At 40.5% G+C, this 23,863-nt stretch overlaps 1 protein-coding gene across 6 annotated transcripts in view; it reads right to left on the minus strand.

The window, feature by feature from the left end:
* Positions 1–23,863, minus strand: part of ldlrad4 (low density lipoprotein receptor class A domain containing 4) — a 242,598-nt gene that overhangs the window by 10,438 nt on the left and 208,297 nt on the right. For 4 of the 6 annotated variants that reach the window (XM_004915257.4, XM_018095031.2, XM_004915258.4 and 1 more), the window contains one exon: positions 9,067–9,221. In XM_004915257.4, the coding sequence (XP_004915314.1) occupies positions 9,067–9,221 (155 nt within the window). Of the gene's footprint in view, positions 1–9,066; positions 9,222–16,539; positions 17,416–23,863 lie in introns of those variants that run through there. The other 2 variants (XM_002936074.5, XM_004915260.4) reach the window with 2 other exon arrangements.

Raw genomic sequence — 23,863 nt, forward strand, 5'->3', positions numbered from 1 at the left:
GGCCAGAGGGAGGGGGGGCTGTTTAGGCCTATTTGTACTTGAAATGCCACAAGTATTTCTAATTTAATCCTGGACCTGCAGGTGCTTCTCTACATAAGTCCTTATAAGGGTCCTTATTTTTCAACAGTTGGTGAGTAAAGCGTTTGCCTGCATCATGCAGTGCAGTTTTCATAGATGCAACCTTAATGTCATTCCAGTCACCATGTTTTAGCCACTGCTGAAAATTGCAGCAGTTCTTGCATGAACGGTAGGTTTGTCTTAGTGATAACTGGCTAGCATATGTTTTATTAATACATTTTAAAACAATATCAAGAATAATTAATTAATTAACATGAGTTCTAAAAATGGAAATATATCAAGAACATACATGATTAATATTTAACGTGTGTTACATTGTTGCAGTCATAACCCTGGTCACTGAGCCATATCACAATGACTGATGGCCAGTAGCCCTTATTCTCAAAGCATCAGAAGGAACAAAAATCTCACCCATTTGTGAATGACTGAAGGCAAATATTGTGATGTTTGCCCTTCAGCAGAATGATTCATACTGTGCAATAAAAAGGTGCAGTAGTTAGCATTATCCAGTAGATGGCACCATAGGTTATGAAGTCAAACACAGATCTTAGAGAATGCATTTTGCCATATAACATACATTAGGAATAGAAACAGGGGGCTTAGCTTTGTAGATAAATCTTAAAATACTTTACAGTTGTGTAACCAATTTCAAACAAGATATAATCATTTAGAAACAATGTTTATCGTTTTGTTTGCCATAAAGGAATACATGCCTATTGGGAAGTACAAAATACCATACATTCCTGTAACTTTCTACTGTTATTTACCTTCTGAGAATGGATCCGTGTCAAATAAAATGGAGGGAGGGTTATGTGTCTATGTCAAGCATAATTTGAATTCCAGTATAAATGAAGAAATTGTAGTGGGAATAGACTGCCAGGTCTGAAGAAGTAAGGGCAGAACCTTTACAGTAAGGCAATTGTGACTCACACTGATGAGCCATCTTACTGTCTCAGTGGTATTCACTATTACATGAAATGTCAGCATAGCAAAGTAACATGAGGTATGGTCAGACACATTCCCAAACATCACCACACAGCAACTCACTATAGCATAGGGAAATTAGTAAACACTGTCAGAAGGGCATTTCCAGGGCATGGCTTCCTAGACTCCTGCACAGGTCATATTATCACCAATACCAGTACACAGAATAGGTCTCTCTGACAAACCAAATTGCCCACGATACAGTGATGCAGAAATCAATCTAGAACTTTCTTTTTGTTTTGTACAAGCTGGACTTGCTGTGGATAGAAGCTAGACAGTGGCTTGCTGTTGGCTGTAGGAAGTAGCAGTTAGCGATTCCTGTTTTTACTGGACCTACCTTGTACCTTGAGTGCATGTTAGAGGCATGCAAGTAAGGGACAGCACACTGTGCATGTGTCAGTATACCCAGGGCTAAGAAAAGGAAAGCCATGCCAGTAGAACCAAGAAGGGACAGTTTTACTAAAGGGCGGTCAAGGCATTTTTTTTGGAAACCCCAACCTCAATATGACTCCCTCCCAGCCATAAAATACATAAAATTACAATGTAAAACATTGCTATCTTTAGTATCCAATCCATAGATATTCTTAAAGCAGAAGGAAAAGTAAAATCTACGTATGCTTTATCAGAAAGGTCCATGTAAATACAGCCATAAGCATTTACAGTAATGCTGCACTGAGTCCTCTATCAAAAGAAACACAGGATTACTTGTCTCTTTTTTTGTAAACATGATGATGTTCCAGTGTCTGACTTCCTCACTTAGAAACAGCCTTAATTCCTGTGGCCAGAGTCTGCAGTTCTCTCTCCCCTCTCCTGCTCCCCACTCCCATAAGAATGCTAAGAACTCCCTCCCTTAGGAATGTGTGTTCGGAGCTATAACTGCTAGAATTGCAGCAGAAAGCTACTTAAAATGGAAGCTTGCTCAATAGTAATCGTGGAAGCGCATGTAAAATAAAACAAATAGAACGCAATCTAGTGAAGTACGTAAAATACCAACAGCACCAAACGTGCAAAGTGGCAAAATATTATATATCAGTGTACACACAATCTGTCAATTCAAATGCTCACCAGATGTATGTAGGATAAAGCCCATAGAAACCCAGATCAAATATTGATTGCAGTCATTGCCCGATTATCAATGGGTTAAATAGAAAAGAAGAGAACATGGATAGTGTAATACAGTTTATTAAGACAAAGAACCCTGCACAATGCAGTCTAGTTACACTGTTCAGGAGTAATGGAGGCAGTAACAATAGCTCAATGCGTTTCGCGTGCTACACACGTGCTTATTCGCCAACCCGGAAGTGAAAGGACAAACATAGTGCATGTGAACGAATAGGTGATGTGTAACAAGATCTGCCCTCAACAGAGCGAATCAGGGAATGACATGGAATGACATTAGGGGAGGTGACCGTTTCATCAAATTGAGACAGCGTGAGACCTTTTGGATTTTTTTTCAATAAATGCTTTATCTTTTTGCAAAGTCCCTGTGTGTGCGGCTCTCTGCTTCTTTATATATAAACTCCCCGATATGACATCCCACCAGCGAAAATGTAAATCTTCAGTGGGATGGCATACACAGCGGCACGATCGCCAAAGTTGCCTCTTGAGGCAACTTTGGCGATTTCCGCAAATCGTGGCGCTCATATGCCATCCCACCGGCAATTTACATTTTCGCCGGTGGGATGTCATATCGGGGAGTTTAGTAGCCCGCAAAACATATATAAGTAGAACTCATCCAGCTGATTAAAACATTTCTCTATTATTTATATATCTTTATAATATTTATGTATTATCTCTATATCTATTATTATTATTAAAGTGACATCCCAAGTGAAACAAAGAGAGACATTTTATGCTTTTTTCCATAAAGAGAACATTTTTCATGCTTCTCGTTGTTTGTATCATGCATGGCTTAAACACTGAAGTAACAAAATACAAAATTGTATTTTTCTAAAAGAAGCCATATTATTCACTAAACCACTTTTTCCATTACTAAGATATGAAATAGTAGATGAAATAAGTATTTAATGGCATGAATAAAGCCACTGGAAACAACTGAAAGATGCTGTTTTGTATCAATAAATTACCAACACTGTTTGTTAAGCACCTTTGTATTTAAATGGAAGAATCCAGTGATATTTGTGGCATTGCTAAAACTGCCCTGAGAAAAGCAACCAAATGGGACACACTGAGGAAGTCTCGCAACTTCAGTATTTACTGGCAACCATGAGGCTCCAGATGAGTAAGAGAATGTACTAAACTTAAGCAAGCCCCCTCCCTCACAGGGACACAGAAAAGGCCCATTCTACTAAATGCTAAAAACAATACTGCACATCACCAAAAGAACACCATACCCACAGTGAAGCATGGTGGTGGCAGCACCATGCTTTGGGGCTGTTTTCCTTCAGCTGGACCTGGGGCCTTAGTTAAGATAGAGGGAATTATGAACAGTTCCAAATAGCAGTCAATATTGGCACAAAACCTTCAGGCTTGTGCTAGAAAGCTGAACATGAGGAGGAAATTCATCTTTCAGCATGACAGCGACCCAAAGCATACATCCAAATCAACAAGGGAATGGCTTCACCGGAAGAAGATGAAAGTTTTGGAATAGCCCAGCCAGAGCCCAGACCTGAATCTGATTGAAAATCTGTGGGGTGATCTGAAGAGGGCTGTGCACAGGAGATGCCCTCGCAATCTGACAGTTTTGGAGTGTTTCTGCAAAGAAGAGTTGGCAAATCTTGCAAAGTCAAAATGTGCCATGCTAATAGACTCATCCCCAAAAAGACTGAGTGCTGTAATAAAATGAAAAGGTGCTTCAACAAAGTATTAGTTTAAAGGTGTGCACACTTATGCAACCACATTATTTTAGTTTTTTTGGTTTTCTTCCCTCCACCTAAAAGATCTCAGTTTGTTTTTCAATTGAGTGGTACAGTTTATAGGTGACATTAAAGGTGGAAAAAGTTCTGAAATTATTTATCTTTGTCTCATTTTTGTACAGCACAGGAACCTTACATTTTATCAAGGGTGTATAGACTTTTTATATCCACTGTAGGCATTAAGGTTGAACTTGATGGATGTATGTATTTTTTCAACCTAACTTACTATGTAACTACATATGAGAAAAATACCACTTTTACAGGGCAACGTTGGTGTCAGAACTGAATATGTCTCAAAGTGCAGTTAAATCTAGCATAACAAAAGCAGTTAAAATTTAGTTTTGCTGATTTCAATACAATATTGTTTGAATAAACAAAAATAAGAAATTTAATAGAAGATTTAAATATGTATTCTGCGACTGAAGGATTTGTCCTGAAATGGCTGGTAAATCTGAAAAAAACTATCAAAAAGAGAGAAATGCCTTCCACCAGAAATGGAGCCCTACAGCACCTCAACCCCCTAATGAAAGCTGACTGGCTCTTGCAGCTATTCCTTGCCTTAAGCCCACAGTACAAAGCTAGCTCTTCACTCCGCTGTGTGGGTCATGCCTGACACATGCCTCCCATCACAGAGCAGCAAAATGGAACCTCAGTGCCAGGAGCAGCTCTGGAAGAGCCCTGTCAAGAGAAGATTGCCTATTGCTCATTATACTGTCAGACCAAGACAAAAGAAACTCTTCAATTAACTTAAAAAAAAGTTGGAACAAGCATATATTTTGGGTAAGCTGAGGTAAATATCAGACATGCCCTGCATCTGTTTCTTATTCTGGAGATCTTATCGCAGCCTACAGGGGCATTCTCAAAAAATCCCTCTGGATTAGTTGGGCTCAGGAAATAAAGGGAATTCCTAGGACCTTAGGCCCAACCAAACAATACTAACTATTGCTTTGCAGGGCTGGATTTGCGCTTCTAAACAACACTACTGAAAACTATCAAAGCCATTTCATTGCACATGATTTTAAGGACATGACCTTGCCCTGCTCATTAGCAAATGTTGTAATGAATGCGCATGTATTAATGTTTGTTTATACAGTACTACAGAATGCATTGTACACACAGTGACTCAGTGAACTGACAGTTCCTGCCAGAATGGTTACTTTTAATACTACTAAAAAGTAGGGAAAGAGCCTGCCTAGAAAACATGATGGTGAAAAAAAATATAAGTGTCAATGTATAAGACATTTGATAGGATGGCTCTGCATAGTAAACTTGCAGACCTGGGACTTGGGGCTTTCCATATAAGGGATCTTTCCGTAATTTGGTCTACTAAACAACATCTTTACCAATATGTAGGGTTACCACCTGGCCAGTATTTTACAGGCCTGACCAGTAAAAATTATGCTTTATGACAATGTTATTAATAGGGAAGAAAAATAAAACTATAGGATGACCAGTATTTTTTTCCAGAAAAGGTGGCAACCCTACCAATATGTATTACAGGTATGGGACATGTTATCCAAAATACTCGGGACCTGGGGTTTTCCAGATAAGGGGTCTTTCCGTAATTCGGATCTCCTACCTTAAGTCTGCTAATAAAATTATTTTAACAGTAATTAAACCAAATAGGATTATTTTGACTGCAAAAAAGATTAATTATATCTTAGTTGGAAGTACAAGGTACTGTTTTATTAGAGAGAAAAAGGAAATGTGAATTATTTGATTAAAACGGAGTCTATAGGAGTTGGCTCTTCCGTAATTCGGAACTTGGATAATGGGTTTCCGGATAAGGGTTCCGGTACCTCTATATATTATTAATTATTATAGTGTGTTTTCCAAAAATATAAGTTTTTCTGGGGACTTTTTTTTCAAAACACTAGACATATTTGTTTGCAGAAGCAAAAGTGTCAGCCATAAAAATTCATATTTACTCCAACCTTAACAGTTCGAAACATGATGGCCATTAAAATATTCCATCCCCTGGCATAGTGGCACTCATTTAGTACTACATTATATACAGGAGGCAGAAGTTATACCTATTTAAATAGCATTTCAATCCACACAGATTATTTAATCACTTTTATAGTGGCTTGCAAAAGTATTCGGCCCCCTTGAACTTTTCCACATTTTGTCACATTACAGCCACAAACATGAATCAATTTTATTGGAATTCCACGTGAAAGACCAATACAAAGTGGTGTACACGTGAGAAGTGGAACGAAAATCATACATGATTCCAAACATTTTTTAGAAATAAATAACTGCAAAGGGGGTGTGCGTAATTATTCAGCCCCCTTTGGTCTGAGTGCAGTCAGTTGCCCATAGACATTGCCTGATGAGTGCTAATGACTAAATAGAGTGCACCTGTGTGTAATCTAATGTCAGTACAAATACAGCTGCTCTGTGACGGCCTCAGAGGTTGTCTAAGAGAATATTGGGAGCAACAACACCATGAAGTCCAAAGAACACACCAGACAGGTCAGGGATAAAGTTATTGAGAAATTTAAAGCAGGCTTAGGCTACAAAAAGATTTCTAAAGCCTTGAACATCCCACGGAGCACTGTTCAAGCGATCATTCAGAAATGGAAGGAGTATGGCACAACTGTAAACCTACCAAGACAAGGCCGTCCACCTAAACTCACAGGCCGAACAAGGAGAGCGCTGATCAGAAATGCAGCCAAGAGGCCCATGGTGACTCTGGACGAGCTGCAGAGATCTACAGCTCAGGTGGGGGAATCTGTCCATAGGACAACTATTAGTCGTGCACTGCACAAAGTTGGCCTTAATGGAAGAGTGGCAAGAAGAAAGCCATTGTTAACAGAAAACCATAAGAAGTCCCGTTTGCAGTTTGCCACAAGCCATGTGGGGGACACAGCAAACATGTGGAAGAAGGTGCTCTGGTCAGATGAGACCAAAATGGAACTTTTTGGCCAAAATGCAAAACGCTATGTGTGGCGGAAAACTAACACTGCACATCACTCTGAACACGTGGTGGTGGCAGCATCATGCTCTGGGGGTGCTTCTCTTTAGCAGGGACAGGGAAGCTGGTCAGAGTTGATGGGAAGATGGATGGAGCCAAATACAGGGCAATCTTGGAAGAAAACCTCTTGGAGTCTGCAAAAGACTTGAGACTGGGGCGGAGGTTCACTTTCCAGCAGGACAACGAACCTAAACATAAAGCCAGGGCAACAATGGAATGGTTTAAAACAAAACATATCCATGTGTTAGAATGGCCCAGTCAAAGTCCAGATCTAAATCCAATCGAGAATCTGTGGCAAGATCTGAAAACTGCTGTTCACAAACGCTGTCCATCTAATCTGACTGAGCTGGAGCTGTTTTGCAAAGAAGAATGGGCAAGGATTTCAGTCTCTAGATGTGCAAAGCTGGTAGAGACATACCCTAAAAGACTGGCAGCTGTAATTGCAGCAAAAGGTGATTCTACAAAGTATTGACTCAGGGGGATGAATAATTACGCACACCCCACTTTGCAGTTATTTATTTGTAAAAAATGTTTGGAATCATGTATGATTTTCGTTCCACTTCTCACGTGTACACCACTTTGTATTGGTCTTTCACATGGAATTCCAATAAAATTGATTCATGTTTGTGGCTGTAATGTGACAAAATGTGGAAAAGTTCAAGGCGGCCGAATACTTTTGCAAGCCACTGTATATACTTCTCTTGTATACTGTTTTTTAAACATACTTTTGATCAGCATTGTCATAAATAAGATCTATTTTACAGTCTATATACACTTGCATGGTGTAGAGAGTAATATTCTGAGACAATTTGCAATTGGTCTTCATTTTTTATTATTTGTACTTTTTCAGTTATTTCACTTTTTATTCAGGAGCGCTGCAGTTTGGAGTTTCAGCAGCTATCTGGTTGCTAGTGTCCAAATGACCTTAGCGACCAGGGAGTAGTTTGAATGAGAGGATGGTAAATCAATAGGAGAGGACCTGAATAGAAAAATAAGCTATAACAATAAAAATAAAACAGCAGCCTCACCGAGCAATAGTTTTTTGTCTGCTGGGGTCAGTGACCCCCATTTGAAAGCTGCAAAGAGTTAGAAGAAAAAGGAAAATAGATCTAAAACTATGAGAAATAAATAATGAAGACCAGTTGAAAAGTTGCTTAGAATAGACAGTTCTATAAGGGCTGTGACAGATATCTCCCTGAAATGCCATCCCACCGGCTAGAATGTTAATCACTGGTGGGATGGCATACGTCACACGGCTATTTGCCGAAATCGCTGAAGTTGCCTTGAGAGGAAACCGTCGATTTTGGCGCCTTGTATGCCATCCCACCATCGATTTACATTCTAGCCAGTGGTATTGCATTTCGGGGAGATTAGTCGTCCGCGACTAATCTCCCTGTCTGTCACAGCCCTAACATACTAAAAGTTAACTTAAAAGTTAACCACCCCTTTGATGTGAAAAGTCAATAGTTTAAAGCAATGGTACCATGTGACCTGCAGCCTTTCTAGTTACTTGCAAAAAAGCACAGCCTACTGTTTGGTTAAACCATGTGTAAGACCAAAAGTCTGTAAGTCTGTTGAGCCAACCTGGTAGGGGTGCAGTAAGATGCAGCCATTGTGGTTTCATACTGCAAGTGCTTCAAGAAGGTCCCACTCCATCATTATATGTAACACAAAAGTACAGTAACTGACACAGTATAACAGATGTTTTTATGCAAAAGGATAGTGCATGTTTTACTAAAGCTGAGATGCAGCTAAAACTTCTGTTCCTAAAAATAGTATAAAAGTGAAAAAGATTTAATTTATATCAATATAAAAATATACAAAGTCCGCATAAAATAGCCTTTGGCATTTATGTATTACCATTACTTAGTCAGAGTGAAATGACTCTTTGCTCCATAGAGTGAAGTAGAGAGTCAATTACAGTCATTAACTATAAACAATGCAGTATACGTGTCCCATATGCAACAATATTTTAGTATTTTGGCTTTTCCCTTAAGTTAATTTGAATTTTAAATGTCAGCACAAGGCGCTAATATGAACAAGGCCCATCTCTTAAAAGACATGTTCTGCAGCATTTAACATATTTGAAGAGTTTTCAAGTGATTTCAAATTAGAAAATCTCAGGGATACACAGTATTGTAAGCAACTCACCGGCTGCAAGACTTCTTCCTGTCTTCTACTTTGGCTTTGGCGGGTAATGAAGGACCACGAAGAGATTTTGTAGTGGTTAAGAAGGCAGATAATCACTACCACCATTACTGTTATAACCACAATTATGATGATGATCTGGACAAACTCCAGTTCAGCTGCAACGAAAGAAAAAAATATTTTCAATAGGTATTTAGACTAACAAATAAACTATGTTTCCCATTTTTTGCATATAAATAGAACCTTGCTTTCCCATGAATAACCAAGATAATAAATATTTAGTTAATAGGAATGAGTTGTACTAATGTGAAACACAGGGCCAAATGTTCATTTCAACATTCTAATATTTGGGGGAGTCTGTTTGCAGCGGCAGGCTTTATCCTGCACATGAGGGCAAACGCACACAAAAGCTGTTTCTGCAGTATTCATGGGAAGAGGTTTATTATCTAGTACTGTACATAAATGCTTCTTCTTCAGCCTTGTATTAGAAGCCATAAAAGTTATCTATAATGATTATATAAAAATAAATATTGGTTTGGTCATACAGAGGCCAGGTTTCCTTTTAGAAAAAAAACCAATGCAGAGCAATGCATCTAGCAAAGGTACGTTTGATAAGATCTGGGGGCAAACCACTGGATTACATTTTCCCCAGTATGTAATTATCTTTTCTAAAAGGAACACTAGGCTGGGAGAAATATTAGCAATTGACTTGACAAGGGGGTGCCTATTCTACTGCACATTGGCACACCCAATGAATCGCCATGAGTAAACACACCAAGCAAGTTTTCATGGAAGGAAATGTACACGATTACAGTACCTAATTAAAGTTTTTTTTTTGGGTTTTTTTTTTTAAACTGCTCTGATTGTTTCAAATACAAAGGTATATCATGCAATTTGTCACTTGCAGGTAGCGCAGATTTCCAGAGTTGATAAATCACCCTGTATGTGCCCTGCTATGCACATATTCTTGTCTGATCCCCCAGAATTTTGTAATTACAATACTATGCCTTAACCTACCTTTTCGCCTCTTGCTTTTATTTCCTTATGCAGATGAAGTTAGAATGGGATTTCTTATATTGAAATGTGTCTGTGGCGTTTAAGCTTGGTACTTTAGATTACCAAAGGAGCCCGAGGGCTCATTTACTAAAAGGAAGCAAGATGCACAGTGCCACATTTCTTGCCCATGCTTGCACTTTACTTCCCTTTTTTTCTGACTGTCATGTACAAATCTATGCACCTGACAGTGACTAAATCTGTGCCTTGTGCCTTTAGTTCTTTATTTTACATTCTGAATAATGAGAGAAGCAAAAATGAATATTAGTGATATATGTTCTATATGTCTTCTGTTTATTATTAGCCCCATGCTTTTATACAGGTCATGAGATTCTGGGATGCATTCTTATATTAGGTATGTTCAGCATGCTGCCCTCTAGTTTTTTATAGGTGTATCTTAGCTATACCAGGGCTATAAACCCTATTCCTCATGCTTAGCATTCTCCTACACAAAAGCCCAACAACCCCACACAGGGGCTAAAAGAATAGAAACCCCAGGTCTACGGCAGCTTTCAGCGGCCCCATGTCACGGTTTCCAGACTGCCAGTACAGGCAGCAGTCAAGACACCATTAAGTTGTACCAATGGCAACGGCATACACTGGCAGTGATGGGCAGGAAATGGCAATCCCCAAATATAACTGGCTGGGCCTGCCATAGGCAAAACGTTACCAGTTCATTCATTGGCATTAACAGGCAGGGAAGGGCTTTTGGCCTCTGAGGTTGTCCCTAGGAGGACAGCAGCAGTTTAAAAAAGCATGAACCTATTTTGAAAGCACTTCCACTAGATGCCAGACGCAGACCCCGCAGCTACTGAAAAGCCACAAGAAATGTGAGCGTGGTATGCAAGTCATAGACTAGCAGAATGTGAGCCTGCCCAATTTGCAAGATAGTGTTGACAGAACTAATGAGACAAAGGGAAATGGTGTTACATTTTTCATTTTTTTCTCATTTGGCTGGACTTAAAACTAGCGCAGCTTACCCTATGCCTATTGCATGACATGACATGCTCTACATGTGGCAGCTCTGGCTCTCCTGTATTCATGTGGGGTGGTCAGTGGGATATAGAAACAAAGCTGCTATGTAGCCATAGGGGTAGCTGGTCAAATTGATATTGGGCTAAATTACACAGATTACACAGCAGATAACCAATAAGCTCTGTAGATCACTATTGCATTCTACAGAGCTTATCTGCTATAGAACCTGTGTGTTTCTTTTTCTTTTTTCCAGCTTGAATGGACAGCCCCATGGCTGCACAGCAACCTATTTATAAAAACTATAGTAGTGCTTCTAAAGCAAATACAAAGCTTTTACCAGTACAAGGCGACAGTGCATTATATTTTAATTATCTTCAAATACTTTTTTTGGGTTACTGTTCCTTTAAGGAAATGAGATAGAAGATAAATCTTCTCTAATTAACTTGGTATATCTTCCCTTTTAGATTGTCATGTAACCTCAAGCCCTGAGAAGGACATTTTCCAGATAAGCTGAAATACAGAATCTGTCACCTTCTTTACAGTTAATGCTGCCACATGCAGAGTTGGAATCATTTAATGGAGTTATCTGCATCTTCATCTTGGCCGAACTTGTCACTCATTCCTCTGTGCAGTTACAATCCTGACTACTTTCATACATCCAAAATGAAAATGGACAGAATATGCTGTAACAAGGAGATAGCCAAAGTTATTCTATCGTTTTCTGCCTGTCAGCAAAGGTACAATTTCCCTAGCGTACCTCAAATTTTAGCAAGGACAATACATTTTACATTTGTCATTGCAGATTAAATCAGATACACTTCCCAACTGTTCTAACAGTTCCCTTAAAAGGAAACCTTTATTAGACCAAGAAAATAGCTCCAGTTCCATATTCTGATTTAAAGAAACACTTTACTTTGCACTCAGCATGCATGGCTACCATTATTAATTCCCCAGAGAGTAAATGCTAGTCACATTGTAAGTAAATGTAAAACAACATCATTAAACACACAAAATCCCAAATAGGGATCACAGTAAAAGTATAATGGCCCCCGTGACCACCCCACCGTTCCCCTGCTTCCTTCTTCCCATATGCATCTGGCAGTGTAGAGGATTGTGGGTCCTTACATAATTCCACCATCAGCCTGCTCCTCCTATTGTTATACCATTAAACCAAACATGGTTTTATCAACGATTTCGGTGAATTCCTTGCACACGTTTTTATAAGAACAAGATGAGTATAAACTATTTTTTCTATTGCAGATGTTTCCAACCTTTTGCACCCATGAGTTAGATTAACATGTAAACAGTATAGGGAGCAACACAACCATGAAAATTGTTTCTGGGTTTAACAAATGAAAACTATCTGAGACAAGCAGCCCCTGATGGCTCTTCACTTGCAGTCCAATCGAATACAGACAAGATAGCTAGAGAAAATGTCCCGCACTCTCAGGTCTTAGGTGAACAAAGGTGTTTTTTCACCTAAGACCTGAGAGTGCAGGACATTTTCTCTAGCTATATATATATAAATATATCTGCTGCTTAACCTGAGTTGCTACTGCTTCTGAATCTCCATCATCCTTAGCATATGAAATAATCATAAAAGCACACACAGCCACCACCCGACTTTCCCCTAAATAAATGCTGTGTGCACCATGAGTGTGCACCATGTGCACCAGATGAAACAGTAAAGTCTGGCCTATGTGTAGCAACAATTTTACATCAGCCCTGTTCCAATGCTTCTCTCCACCCTGCGCTTTTCTGCCAGGCTGAGATAAGTGGATCCGTTTCACTATGCTCCTCTGTGTGCCTGTACTAAAGGCTATGGCAACTGCCTGAGTGTGGGCACACAGAGTGGAACAGATCAGCAGTCGGCCTGGAAAATATGAAAGCGAAAGCTTTTTAGGCCGACCTCCGCTCTGTGTGACCACACTCAGCAGTTGCCATAGCTTTTATTTCTTTAAAACAGGCCCATAAATATGTGTTTACTAGGGCCAAATACACCAGAAATCATATTGCCCACCAGTATATGTTTAGACAGCTGTGTACAACAGTAGAGGGCCATCATCAAAACATCCATGAGAAGGACATACATACTCCATTCACATAGTGCCCTAGTGAGAACTAATCCAAGGATACTGCAATAGAGCAGCTAATTTACACTAGAGACTAACAGCAATAAATTGCTTGTTATTGTAGAAGTTGTTATTGGCTACTGTCCTCATAGAGATTTTTTACTCTGGTTAATTTTTAAGCCCTAGTACTTAATAAAAACCAACAGACAATCCCAGACATAACAAAAAAGATATAACTGCCAAAAGAACAAAAGGTTCATGGAAGTATCAAAGATTAACATTTTGTACATTTCTATGAATAAAGAAACAGCAATAGAATCAGTATGAGGCAACACCACAATATTCTGCCAAATCTAACATTAGAATAAACAAAAGAGCAAAGAAGGTCATAGTGATTACACAGAGAACAAAAGTACAATTCGGTTTCACTTTTTCTCTTTAATTTTTCAGCAATATACGCGTCATAATGCACTTTCTTCATCAGAATATCTATATGTAATATTAGTACATGGGGTGCTGCTTTTTAGCTTAGGATAAAACCAGAAAGCTCTGAATTATCGGAAGACCATCTCCCATAGACTCCATTTTAATCAAATAATTCAAAAATTTTAAAATTGCTTTCCTTTCTCTGTAGTAATAAAACAGTACCTTGTACTTGATCCCAATGAAGATATAATTAATCCTGATTAGTGGTAAAACAATGCTGTGTTTATTTAATGTTTGAATGATTTCACAGTAGACAAAGTATGGAGATTCAAATTACAGAAAGATCCCTTATCTAGAAAACCCCAAGTCCCAAGCATTCTGGATAAGGAATCCAATATCCTTACTATATTTGAGGTCATTAACTTAAAGTTAAAAAACAATTTTAAAGAGAAAAAGAACCCTGAAAACTGAGAACCTGTGCTACATTTTAGAAAGGCATACCTTTTTACTAAGTGATGCCTGATAATTCCCCATTATAATTCTATCCAACTAAAAGGCCTATAGACAGCTTGTTATTTCTCCTATGGACATCCTTAAAAACCAAAGTGATGTGGTCATGCTTGTCAGCATATCCATTAAAAAAGACAAATTTTGGTTCTAGATATGAGGAAGATGTATGTAAGAAACAATGCTGGCTATGCATGTATGAAATATGAGAAAAGCTATTAAACACATTCTTTTCAGACAAAGCTTCTTTACAACACAACATTTCCTGTTAAGGATACATAGCTGTAAAACTGAGGGCCAAATGTTTCCAGCTAACTGGCTGTAATTCTGAGGGGAGACTCAGACATATTCCATGATTGTCAGCTGTGTTGATGTAGATGTGGATCATGTCTCTTAAACCTGCAAACTGGCAGAGGCCAATGTGGTAATTGTAGCACAATGGTGCATCTAAGAGAAGCAGGAGTCCTTAGGGTGTGTGGTAGCACTCCTGAGAACAGGCATGTATTTGCTAGTTTAGAGCTAAAATACTTTAAGAAAAGAACATGAAAGTAGCTAAAAGGCCCACGCTTGCAATTTTGTCACTACAGAAAATTACCTCCATTACCTTCAAGACTATTTAATTATCAACATAAAAATTACTGGCATAAAGTTGGGATGTAGGTGGGGACTGTAACAGCACATTGCCAGTACAAGTTCAAGCTTTCACTTTGAATATTATTTATGCAAAATCATGTGTGTTCAACAAAACAACAGACAGAATAATCTTCCTATGTGTTGTTGTTCCCCTTCTCTCATCATATTTTGACTGCTGTTCCTGGGGGCTGTAGTTCAACAACAGCTGATCAAGCTACAAGCAGTTGTCCAGCACCAGTTTATACCACAGGTTCCATTTGGTGCCGTAAATCATTTGTTAAACCTATAAAAAGAAACCCCCTGGTCAAGCCCCGCTTTTAGATTATGTAATCATTTGGTATTTATTAAGCTAGTAGTCAACTATTTCTACCTACAGTGCAAGAAAAATATCTTCCATTAAATCAATATACCCAAGCTATAGGCACATATACAGTTTGTGAGGCTTTTTTTAAACAGGCCCATTTACAGGAAGGAACCAGAGGAAACAAAAACAAGAAAATGGCATGTGACTTGAGTATTTCTCTTATCAGTCAACCCAGGGCAGACATACAAAAAAAAAGTACAGTGCACTCAGTCTTTCCTAGAACGCAGAGTTCACATGAACAAAATGGCACTAGCATTGCCAAAAGCACTTGCTTTTTCTGGGGCTTGGGGGAGGATTCTGTGAAGAGGCTGTCATATCCGTTCTCTGAATTACCATTAAAACATCAAAGCGTTCCATCACGTTGAGGTATGGCAATTTTGTTTTATAAAATCCCATCAAACCCCACCCTGAGAAAGAATGAGCTACAATACGTAATAAAAACAGCAAGACCAAAGGTCTCCTCAGCAGTCAATTACAGTTCATTAATAAAAGTGCTGCCAAATGAGTGGGGGAGGGGGGGATTGGTTGGGCAGGGGTACAAGTTATAGGAAACTTTTTATACAAACTCTGTTGAAGAGATATTTTGTATATTTGGGAAACAAGATGGGCATCAAGAAACCTGAAGTGGTTCATATAAAGACTAGATGTACTTCAGAATACTCTACAAGTACAATGACCTCTTGTTTCCTTTACAAAATGTTGGATCAGTGCTCAGATGCCAAGCAGTAGTTCTTGCAGCTGACACTTCTGCAATGTTAGTGCAAAACAATACTAAATAATCTGCTTTGGAGTGAGTTATATCATTTCTCATTTACACCAGTAGAATGTGTGCTGTCACCGCCTGAGCAACGCCAAGCCTCGCATTACCTGAGGAAACAAGTCCAAAGCAATTTGTGATGCAGGCCACACGAGTGTTGCACCCAAGGCAAGCGCATAAGGGGAGCATTGTGCTCTACAAATGGGGCTGGTGAGAGAGTTCAAGTTTAGCTCACGTTTAACCCTCTAATTAAACTCTGTCTCTGCTCCATGACTCACAAGCCCTGTGTCTGAGCCAGACAGTCTGTGTGCACAAGTGCAACTTTAGAATTATAGTCAAACATCAGTTTTAGCATAAGCCTGAAATAAAAGGGTCCTCAGGAAATGTTTTGTTCATAAAGTGCATTTATAAGTGGTACAGTGAATAAAATGGGCTCGCTACCCCCAACAACACAGCAAGCTGGGATTTATATCAAATATGGAGCCAGGGAACTTTATGGCAGCCAGCCTAGAACATTGAGCTTTCCCATAAAGGAACATTTATTCATTTCCTTCAGGCTCTGACTGCACATATGAAAGAGCAGTTCTGCTTGTGTAAAGTACAAAGACAATCCCCATGCAGACAATGGGCAGCACAGGGGAGGCACAAACTGACAGCACTGCAACCATCACACACACCAACTTGAATACCTTTTACCAGAAACAGATCTTTTAATCCAGCATCCTTCACTGTTGTGTTGTCGAAGCGATCACTGGACATAATCAGGTCCTGTGGATAATGGCATGTATGCAACCGAACCCCCGAAACTTCTCAGCGCTTAAAGCATCCCAGCTCAGGTTGGAGGTCGCACTTCTATGATGTCCTCGGTTACCAGAAAGCTCTTTCTGCCCCCCTAGTTTTCTTATGAGTGGGTCCCAGGTGCAAGAGGGCAAATACAGGGGCTCCGAGAGGATCCTCCAAACGCTAATGATCATCTGCCGCCAGGAGAGAGTTAGAGGCTGTGTGGCAGGAAACTGTGTTGTACGGAGAGATAAGAGAAACGCAGGCTCATATCCCCGGGCAGGCTGGAGCAAAGCATCAGCTGTTCAAGCAATATTTACCACAGAGAAATGCTTAAAACAAACGTGAGAAGCAGCAGCTCACGCAGGGGTGGATTCATTCTGTTTCTTGAGATTTCCCAGCATCCAAACAACACGGCGAAGATCTGCCAATGTTTTTCCTGATTTTCCTGGCTGCGATCGCTCTAACGAGCCACTTCAGCTTTAACAGCTCACGGAACAAAAACCCGAGAGAGCGACACAAAAGCGCTTCCCCACAAACGCATTGCTTTCCGCTGCCTGTCACAGGGCGACGCTGCCACACAGGGGCCTTTAATTCTTCCGCATTTCTGCTACAGGGCACAATGTGCGTCATTCCATAGTCGAAACACTTTACTCACTACTTTAGTCAAGATTCCGTCTGATGCTTGTTGCCACCACCCCTCCTTCCCTCCCTCCTCTCTCTCTCACTCTCTCATTGCCAAAAGTCTCCAACTGCTGGCAGTCCCTCACACATGCTCCTTACAGTCCTTACAGCCCCTCACACATGCCCCTTACAGCCCCTCACACATGCCCCTTACAGTCCCTCACACATGCCCCTTACAGCCCCTCACACATGCCCCTTACAGCCCCTCACACATGCCCCTTACAGCCCCTCACACATGCCCCTTACAGTCCCTCACACATGCCCCTTACAGCCCCTCACACATGCCCCTTACAGCCCCTCACACATGCCCCTTACAGCCCCTCACACATGCCCCTTACAGTCCCTCACACATGCCCCTTACAGCCCCTCACACATGCCCCTTACAGCCCCTCACACATGCCCCTTACAGTCCCTCACACATGCCCCTTACAGCCCCTCACACATGGTCCTTACAGCCCCTCACACATGCCCCTTACAGCCCCTCACACATGCCCCTTACAGTCCCTCACACATGCCCCTTACAGCCCCTCACACATGCCCCTTACAGCCCCTCACACATGCCCCTTACAGCCCCTCACACATGCCCCTTACAGCCCCTCACACATGCCCCTTACAGTCCCTCACACATGCCCCTTACAGCCCCTCACACATGCCCCTTACAGCCCCTCACACATGCCCCTTACAGCCCCTCACACATGCCCCTTACAGCCCCTCACACATGCCCCTTACAGTCCCTCACACATGCCCCTTACAGCCCCTCACACATGCCCCTTACAGCCCCTCACACATGCCCCTTACAGTCCCTCACACATGCCCCTTACAGTCCCTCACACATGCCCCTTACAGCCCCTCACACATGCCCCTTACAGTCCCTCACACATGCCCCTTACAGCCCCTCACACATGCCCCTTACAGTCCCTCACACATGCCCCTTACAGTCCCTCACACATGCCCCTTACAGCCCCTCACACATGCCCCTTCAGTCCCTCACACATGCCCCTTACAGTCCCTCACACATGCCCCTTACAGCCCCTCACACATGCCCCTTACAGCCCCTCACACATGCCCCTTACAGTCCCTCACACATGCCCCTTACAGTCCCTCACACATGCCCCTTACAGTCCCTCTGCCCAGGGGAACACTTCTACTGTGTTCTCTCATGCACGGCCAGCATTGGTCAGATCTACGGCATATTAAGGCCCCTAGTGAGAACCCTCCAGCACAATCGCTTTCAAATTCTCCAAAAAACATTTTAATGTTTTTTTTTTTATAAACAACAAAACTTGTTTTTCCAAATAGGAAAGTTTTCATGCCCCTCGACCTCGGTTTGTACAGGTTTCAGTTCATGTAAGTTTATCAATGAGTCACGTTTGGGTTATATGCGCCCATATATGCTCCCCCTGCCATGTGTAACACAGTTTGCCCTGTTTCTTTTGCTCACCTTGCAGCCCCCACACTTACTGCCCCAAACGCTTCCTCTGTAACTCTCATCTGTGAAACAGAGGAACTGCAGGCAGTTTCAGGAAGGAAACCGATTAAAAGTGAGAGAAACACAGTACTAAACAAATAAGAACATTATTCAACCAACGTGTTCCCAAATACTCTTTGCTGGTGTTTTACCCTGTAAAAATAATAAAGCTGGTATGTTATTTCCTTGCTCCTATACACAGCAATCAAAGAAAGTTGGTTAGGGAAAGATACCAAAAAGGGTAGATATATTGCTGCAAAAGTGCCTTTATTTACCACAACATGTTGAAAAAGAGCTTGTGCTGCTCAAAACGTGGTAAATAAAGGCACTTTTGCAGCAGGGTATCTGCCCTTTTTGGTATCTTTCCCTAACCAACTTTCTTAGTTCCTAAATAGTAACTGTTTCTCTGTACAGAATAAATGGCATTATTTTATTCACCTGCTGACCTATTGAGTTTGGTTTGTCAGTAACAGTAGCAAGTTTATGGATAGTGGAGCACAATTTCCTGGTGGTGAGCTATTCCTCCATTTATCTTGTGGTATCATGTGTTTTGAAACATGGTGTCCAGCAGATGAACAGTCCTACACCAAAAATAATTGGCACACATTTGTCATGGCATGAACACCACACCTGATCTGATTAAACAAGAGCATCTTTTACTATTTTCTTTTTATTGCATCAGGCGCATCCACAAATCCAGCAATCCTGGATTCCCCAGTTTACCAATGCCAATATCAGTTGTCAAAATAAGTGTTTGCATTGGTTATCTTTTAATGTAAGACTCTGCTTATAGCACCAGAATGGCACATTAGTGTGCAATTCATTAGGTGCAAGTCAGAGGCATGCGTAGGCACAAAATGCAAAGAAAGCCCTGGAAGTAATACCATGTATACCTGTAGATACAAAGTCAATTACAAACAGCATTTAGGGCTCTGGTACACGGGGAGATTAGTCGCCCGCGGCAAAACTCCCTGCTCGCGGGCGACTAATCTCCCCGAGTTGCCTTCCCTCTGCCATCCCACCGGCGAACATGTAAGTCGCCGGCGGGATGGCAGACGCGGCGGGGCGATTTCGGGAAATCGCCGAAAAAGCCTCGCGAGTTTTGCCGCGGGCGACTAATCTCCCCGTGTACCAGAGCCCTTAAATCAACACAATTGTGTATTCTGCATGAATTAGTTTACCAGCTTATCAATTATTATGAAGAGAAACTGGATTGTGACCTCATGGCACAAACAGTCATACAGGGATAAGATACTTGGTACATAATTAGCTATTTCTTGGGCAAAACTTAGTGCTACTAAGAAAAAAATATGACAGACTAGTTGTGTCTTGCTTTGCTGTAGCAAATAAAAAATTGCTCTTGACCTACCATTGAGCAGATATTGCAAGACACATTGCTCTGAGCCATTATTAAGATATCATAACATAAAAAGGCCATCCCTATCCATCAAGTTTAATGCAGTGCATGGTGTCTGGTATCTACTATTAAGGCACTGATACTGAACAGCCCCCATTAGCCCAATAAATAGGGATTCTCACTGGCATCTAACAGTAGCCCCTCTGGCATTTGCCAGAATCTACAGATTGCCAATATGGGCCTAACTCGGGGCTTTTAAACCTGCCCAACAGATATCTGGCTGATTTTCAAGAGGCCATCAATAAGCCCCCATACAGGGTAAATAAGACAACAACCTACATGGGTGGAGTCAGCAGCTTATGTTTCACCTTGTATGAGCTGGGGAAGATGATGAGCTACAGGCCAGCCAGAATGAGACTTTAAGGGTAATAGCGCACTGGTCTACTTCAGGCTTAAGCTCCATGTTTTTCTAGTAGATTCACCAACAAAGCAGCCCCCCTACCCGACAACAGCTCTGACACAAGTACTTTACAGGTAACTTACAGTCAAGTCTGGGAGCGCTGCTTTTGGAACATTTCTAAAGAAAAAAAACCACAGCACTCAGGTTGCAATTTAGGATAATGATGATATGTTGGTTTGAACACCTTCATAAAACAAAGAAAAAAGGAAAACAAAACATTTTTTTCTTAATAGTATTATCATGAAGCTGCATTGTCTAAAAGTGGGAACACAAAGGCATATTTTGCCGGCCAGTATTCAACAAACTGCTAAACAATCAGATAAGGGTGTATAATTAAACTTTCCAAAGATCTGCCAGTTGGGCTGTTAGATCAAAGGGGCAGATTGTCAAATAGGTACCCAACTTCCTACTTCTTTCGTTTAACAATTTAACTGATAGAAAGACCATCATAATGTGGACAAAGCCAAAGAAATACCAAGAAAATATTACCTTTAAAAAACTCCACCTTTGGTCAATACATTAATGAATATTCATGTTCTTTAGATCACGTAAAACAAAAATGACTGGTAATTACCTTACTGGCCACCAGGTGTCACTTTAAACACAGCCCCAGTGCCTCCTCTCACACCGAGAGCCACAGTTTACATTCAGAGACCAAGAAGCCGCCTTGCCAACAAGTGATTTATTTCAAATATATGTGCAGTTCTGTACTTTCACTCCTATACGGAGGCCCTTTGTTTTATTATCTTGTGAGACATCAGTGAATTTTGGTTGCTGTACTATATGACTCACATTGATAGCTCATCACACAGCAGTGCTGTTTCCTGGAAAACTAAAGCAGTTATTCATTCAGTAGCGTTAATGAAATTCCATCTCTCTGTGGAAAAAAACGAAATTAATATTTACTGTAAAAATAGGTAAGCATCTATTCATGTGATTACAAAGAAAAATGAGTAAATGAGCTGCATGACTTCACTTCTAGCAGTGATTAAAAAACAAAAAAAAACAAAGGGCAAATAAATTGTAAATCGACCTGGGGAATCCAGAAGATTTCCCAGCAGTTCCACGTATAGTGCAATTTATTAAAATTTTCCTGACAACTTTCTGATGAACTGACACGTATCAAAGATGATGCCTATATCAATGCATCATAATGTGACAGTGGCATTCTGCTTATATAGGGTAGGAGTGCTACAACTAGCACACAGATACTGCTTGTAAAAGGGTGTTCAGTGTATCAGCTTTTAAAAGTCGCAAAGTACTCTCCTTGTAATTGTAGCAGGCCCTATTGGCATGGGAACCTTACCCTGACAAGGTTGCTCCTTATAGTACAAGAGTTTTGGCTTTGGTCTTCATCCCAAATGACTGATAACTTTTCCTATGGTGTCTCTTTAAGCAAACTCCTCTTAAAAGTGCAAAAGAAAAATGTTTCATGGGACGGGATAGTAATTTTGCCATAAAATGTGTGTCCTAAAGCGTTTGATCATTCAAATTAGAACAAGGAATGTACCTCCTACCCAAAATGTGGAATAAAAAGTAAAATATAGCATCTACGTAAAAATGGGATGCATCATAAAAACATAAAGAGAGTTTTAAAAAGCATTACTTTATACAGTACATGCTCTCTGATGCACTGATTGGGGTAAAAAATAGGGGTAATCCAACATGAAGTGCTAAGCACAAATTTGCCCTGATTGCAGGTGCTTGTTAAATTAGAGGTGTGACTTTGTGATTTTATAAAGATTCGGTACATAAATCAGCACCTGACAAATAATGATGTGATCAATGATAAACAATGCTTTTAAGAAAGGGGGTTAATTCCTTTTATGCAAATATTTCTGACACATTTATGAAGACCAAACATAAAAAGGAAAGGAAGTTTGAAAAGAACAAGCCAGCAATCCTACTGTGCAGAAAAAGAAACTAGGTCACATTTTGGGTAGCTATTTCTTTTCCAGCTGACAAAGCACAGTATAAAAACACAGAATAAGAAGAGAATAGACACAGATTTCCATATTATACAACAGAGCCTATCATTAAAGGGGTCAAGTTTTGGCAAGAATAGGAATCCACACTACACCTTGAGCAATAAAAACAAGGTTGCCTCTTGTGCTAATTTACAAATATTGCCCATACATTTAGTTTTCTGTTGGCTGATTCCCGAGGCTGCACAGGAGTGCTGGTGGCTTTCTATAGTAGAATGCAAGCCAATCAACAGATAGGCAGATCTGACAGGGTGTCACTGATTACCTTCCTCCTATTGTGCTTCTGAACAAGTACTGTTAGCACCACCAAAGTAATGCTCAGGTCAACCAAAAGTCTGCCCAATTCTGAGTGTATGGCCAGCTTTACACTTCCTTTCCCATCCCAAAACCAACCTGGCGTGGTGTGCCATAATTATTTATATACAAGCTCCTGTGTGGGACTGAAGGGGGCGGGGCAGGGCAGGGGGGTATGCGCAAATGTATAAATAAGATATCGCCCAAAAGAATGTTGTGCCAACCTGAACCTGCCCAACCTATGTGTTTCAGTCTGCAAACCACTGCCTCACCACTAATTAGTAACAATAGACCAGAGAGGATCTATGGGGAGCTCCAATAAAGGGTGTATTTATTAACATTGGAGACAAACATCATAGGGTGTATTTATTAACATTGGAGACAAGCCCATACCAACCAATCAGCAACTGTACAGAGACTTTACTTGGTAGAAAGCGATTTGATTGTAGTGAGACTTCTCTTATATGATAAAATGCAAATGATCAAAGAGGCAGTATACAATTATACAACACCTTTGTTCAACATAAGCAAAAAAAAAAAGAACATATTTTGATACAATACAGAATCATTTTATCATCTTATATTAGTGGCTTTGTTGTCTGCATTAAACCACCTCTCCTGCAGGTGACGACCTGCCCCAAATATACCTTACTATCTATATGAATTAAAATGAAGATGAAAAGGGCATTTTCTTGCGATTATGTAAGATCAACAGTGATCTGAATGCATACAGGATGGGAATTTTTTCACCCACAGGATCGGTGATTTTCCACGGGCAACAAAGCACAACGTATATCATAGCCCTAAAGCAGTAATAGTGGATTATTTTACATTCACACTTACTAAGCTATCCCTTCAGTTATTTTACATAGAGATTGTGATTTATTATCTGTATAAACAACCACCTCTCTATTTACTCAATTCACCCTTTGTTGAGACTGTATTGGTTTAAAGACAAGTCCATTATGCAGGGGATTTATCTGTG

The sequence above is a fragment of the Xenopus tropicalis genome, chromosome 6, assembly GCF_000004195.4.
Source record: "Xenopus tropicalis strain Nigerian chromosome 6, UCB_Xtro_10.0, whole genome shotgun sequence".
Classification (NCBI taxonomy): domain Eukaryota; kingdom Metazoa; phylum Chordata; class Amphibia; order Anura; family Pipidae; genus Xenopus; species Xenopus tropicalis.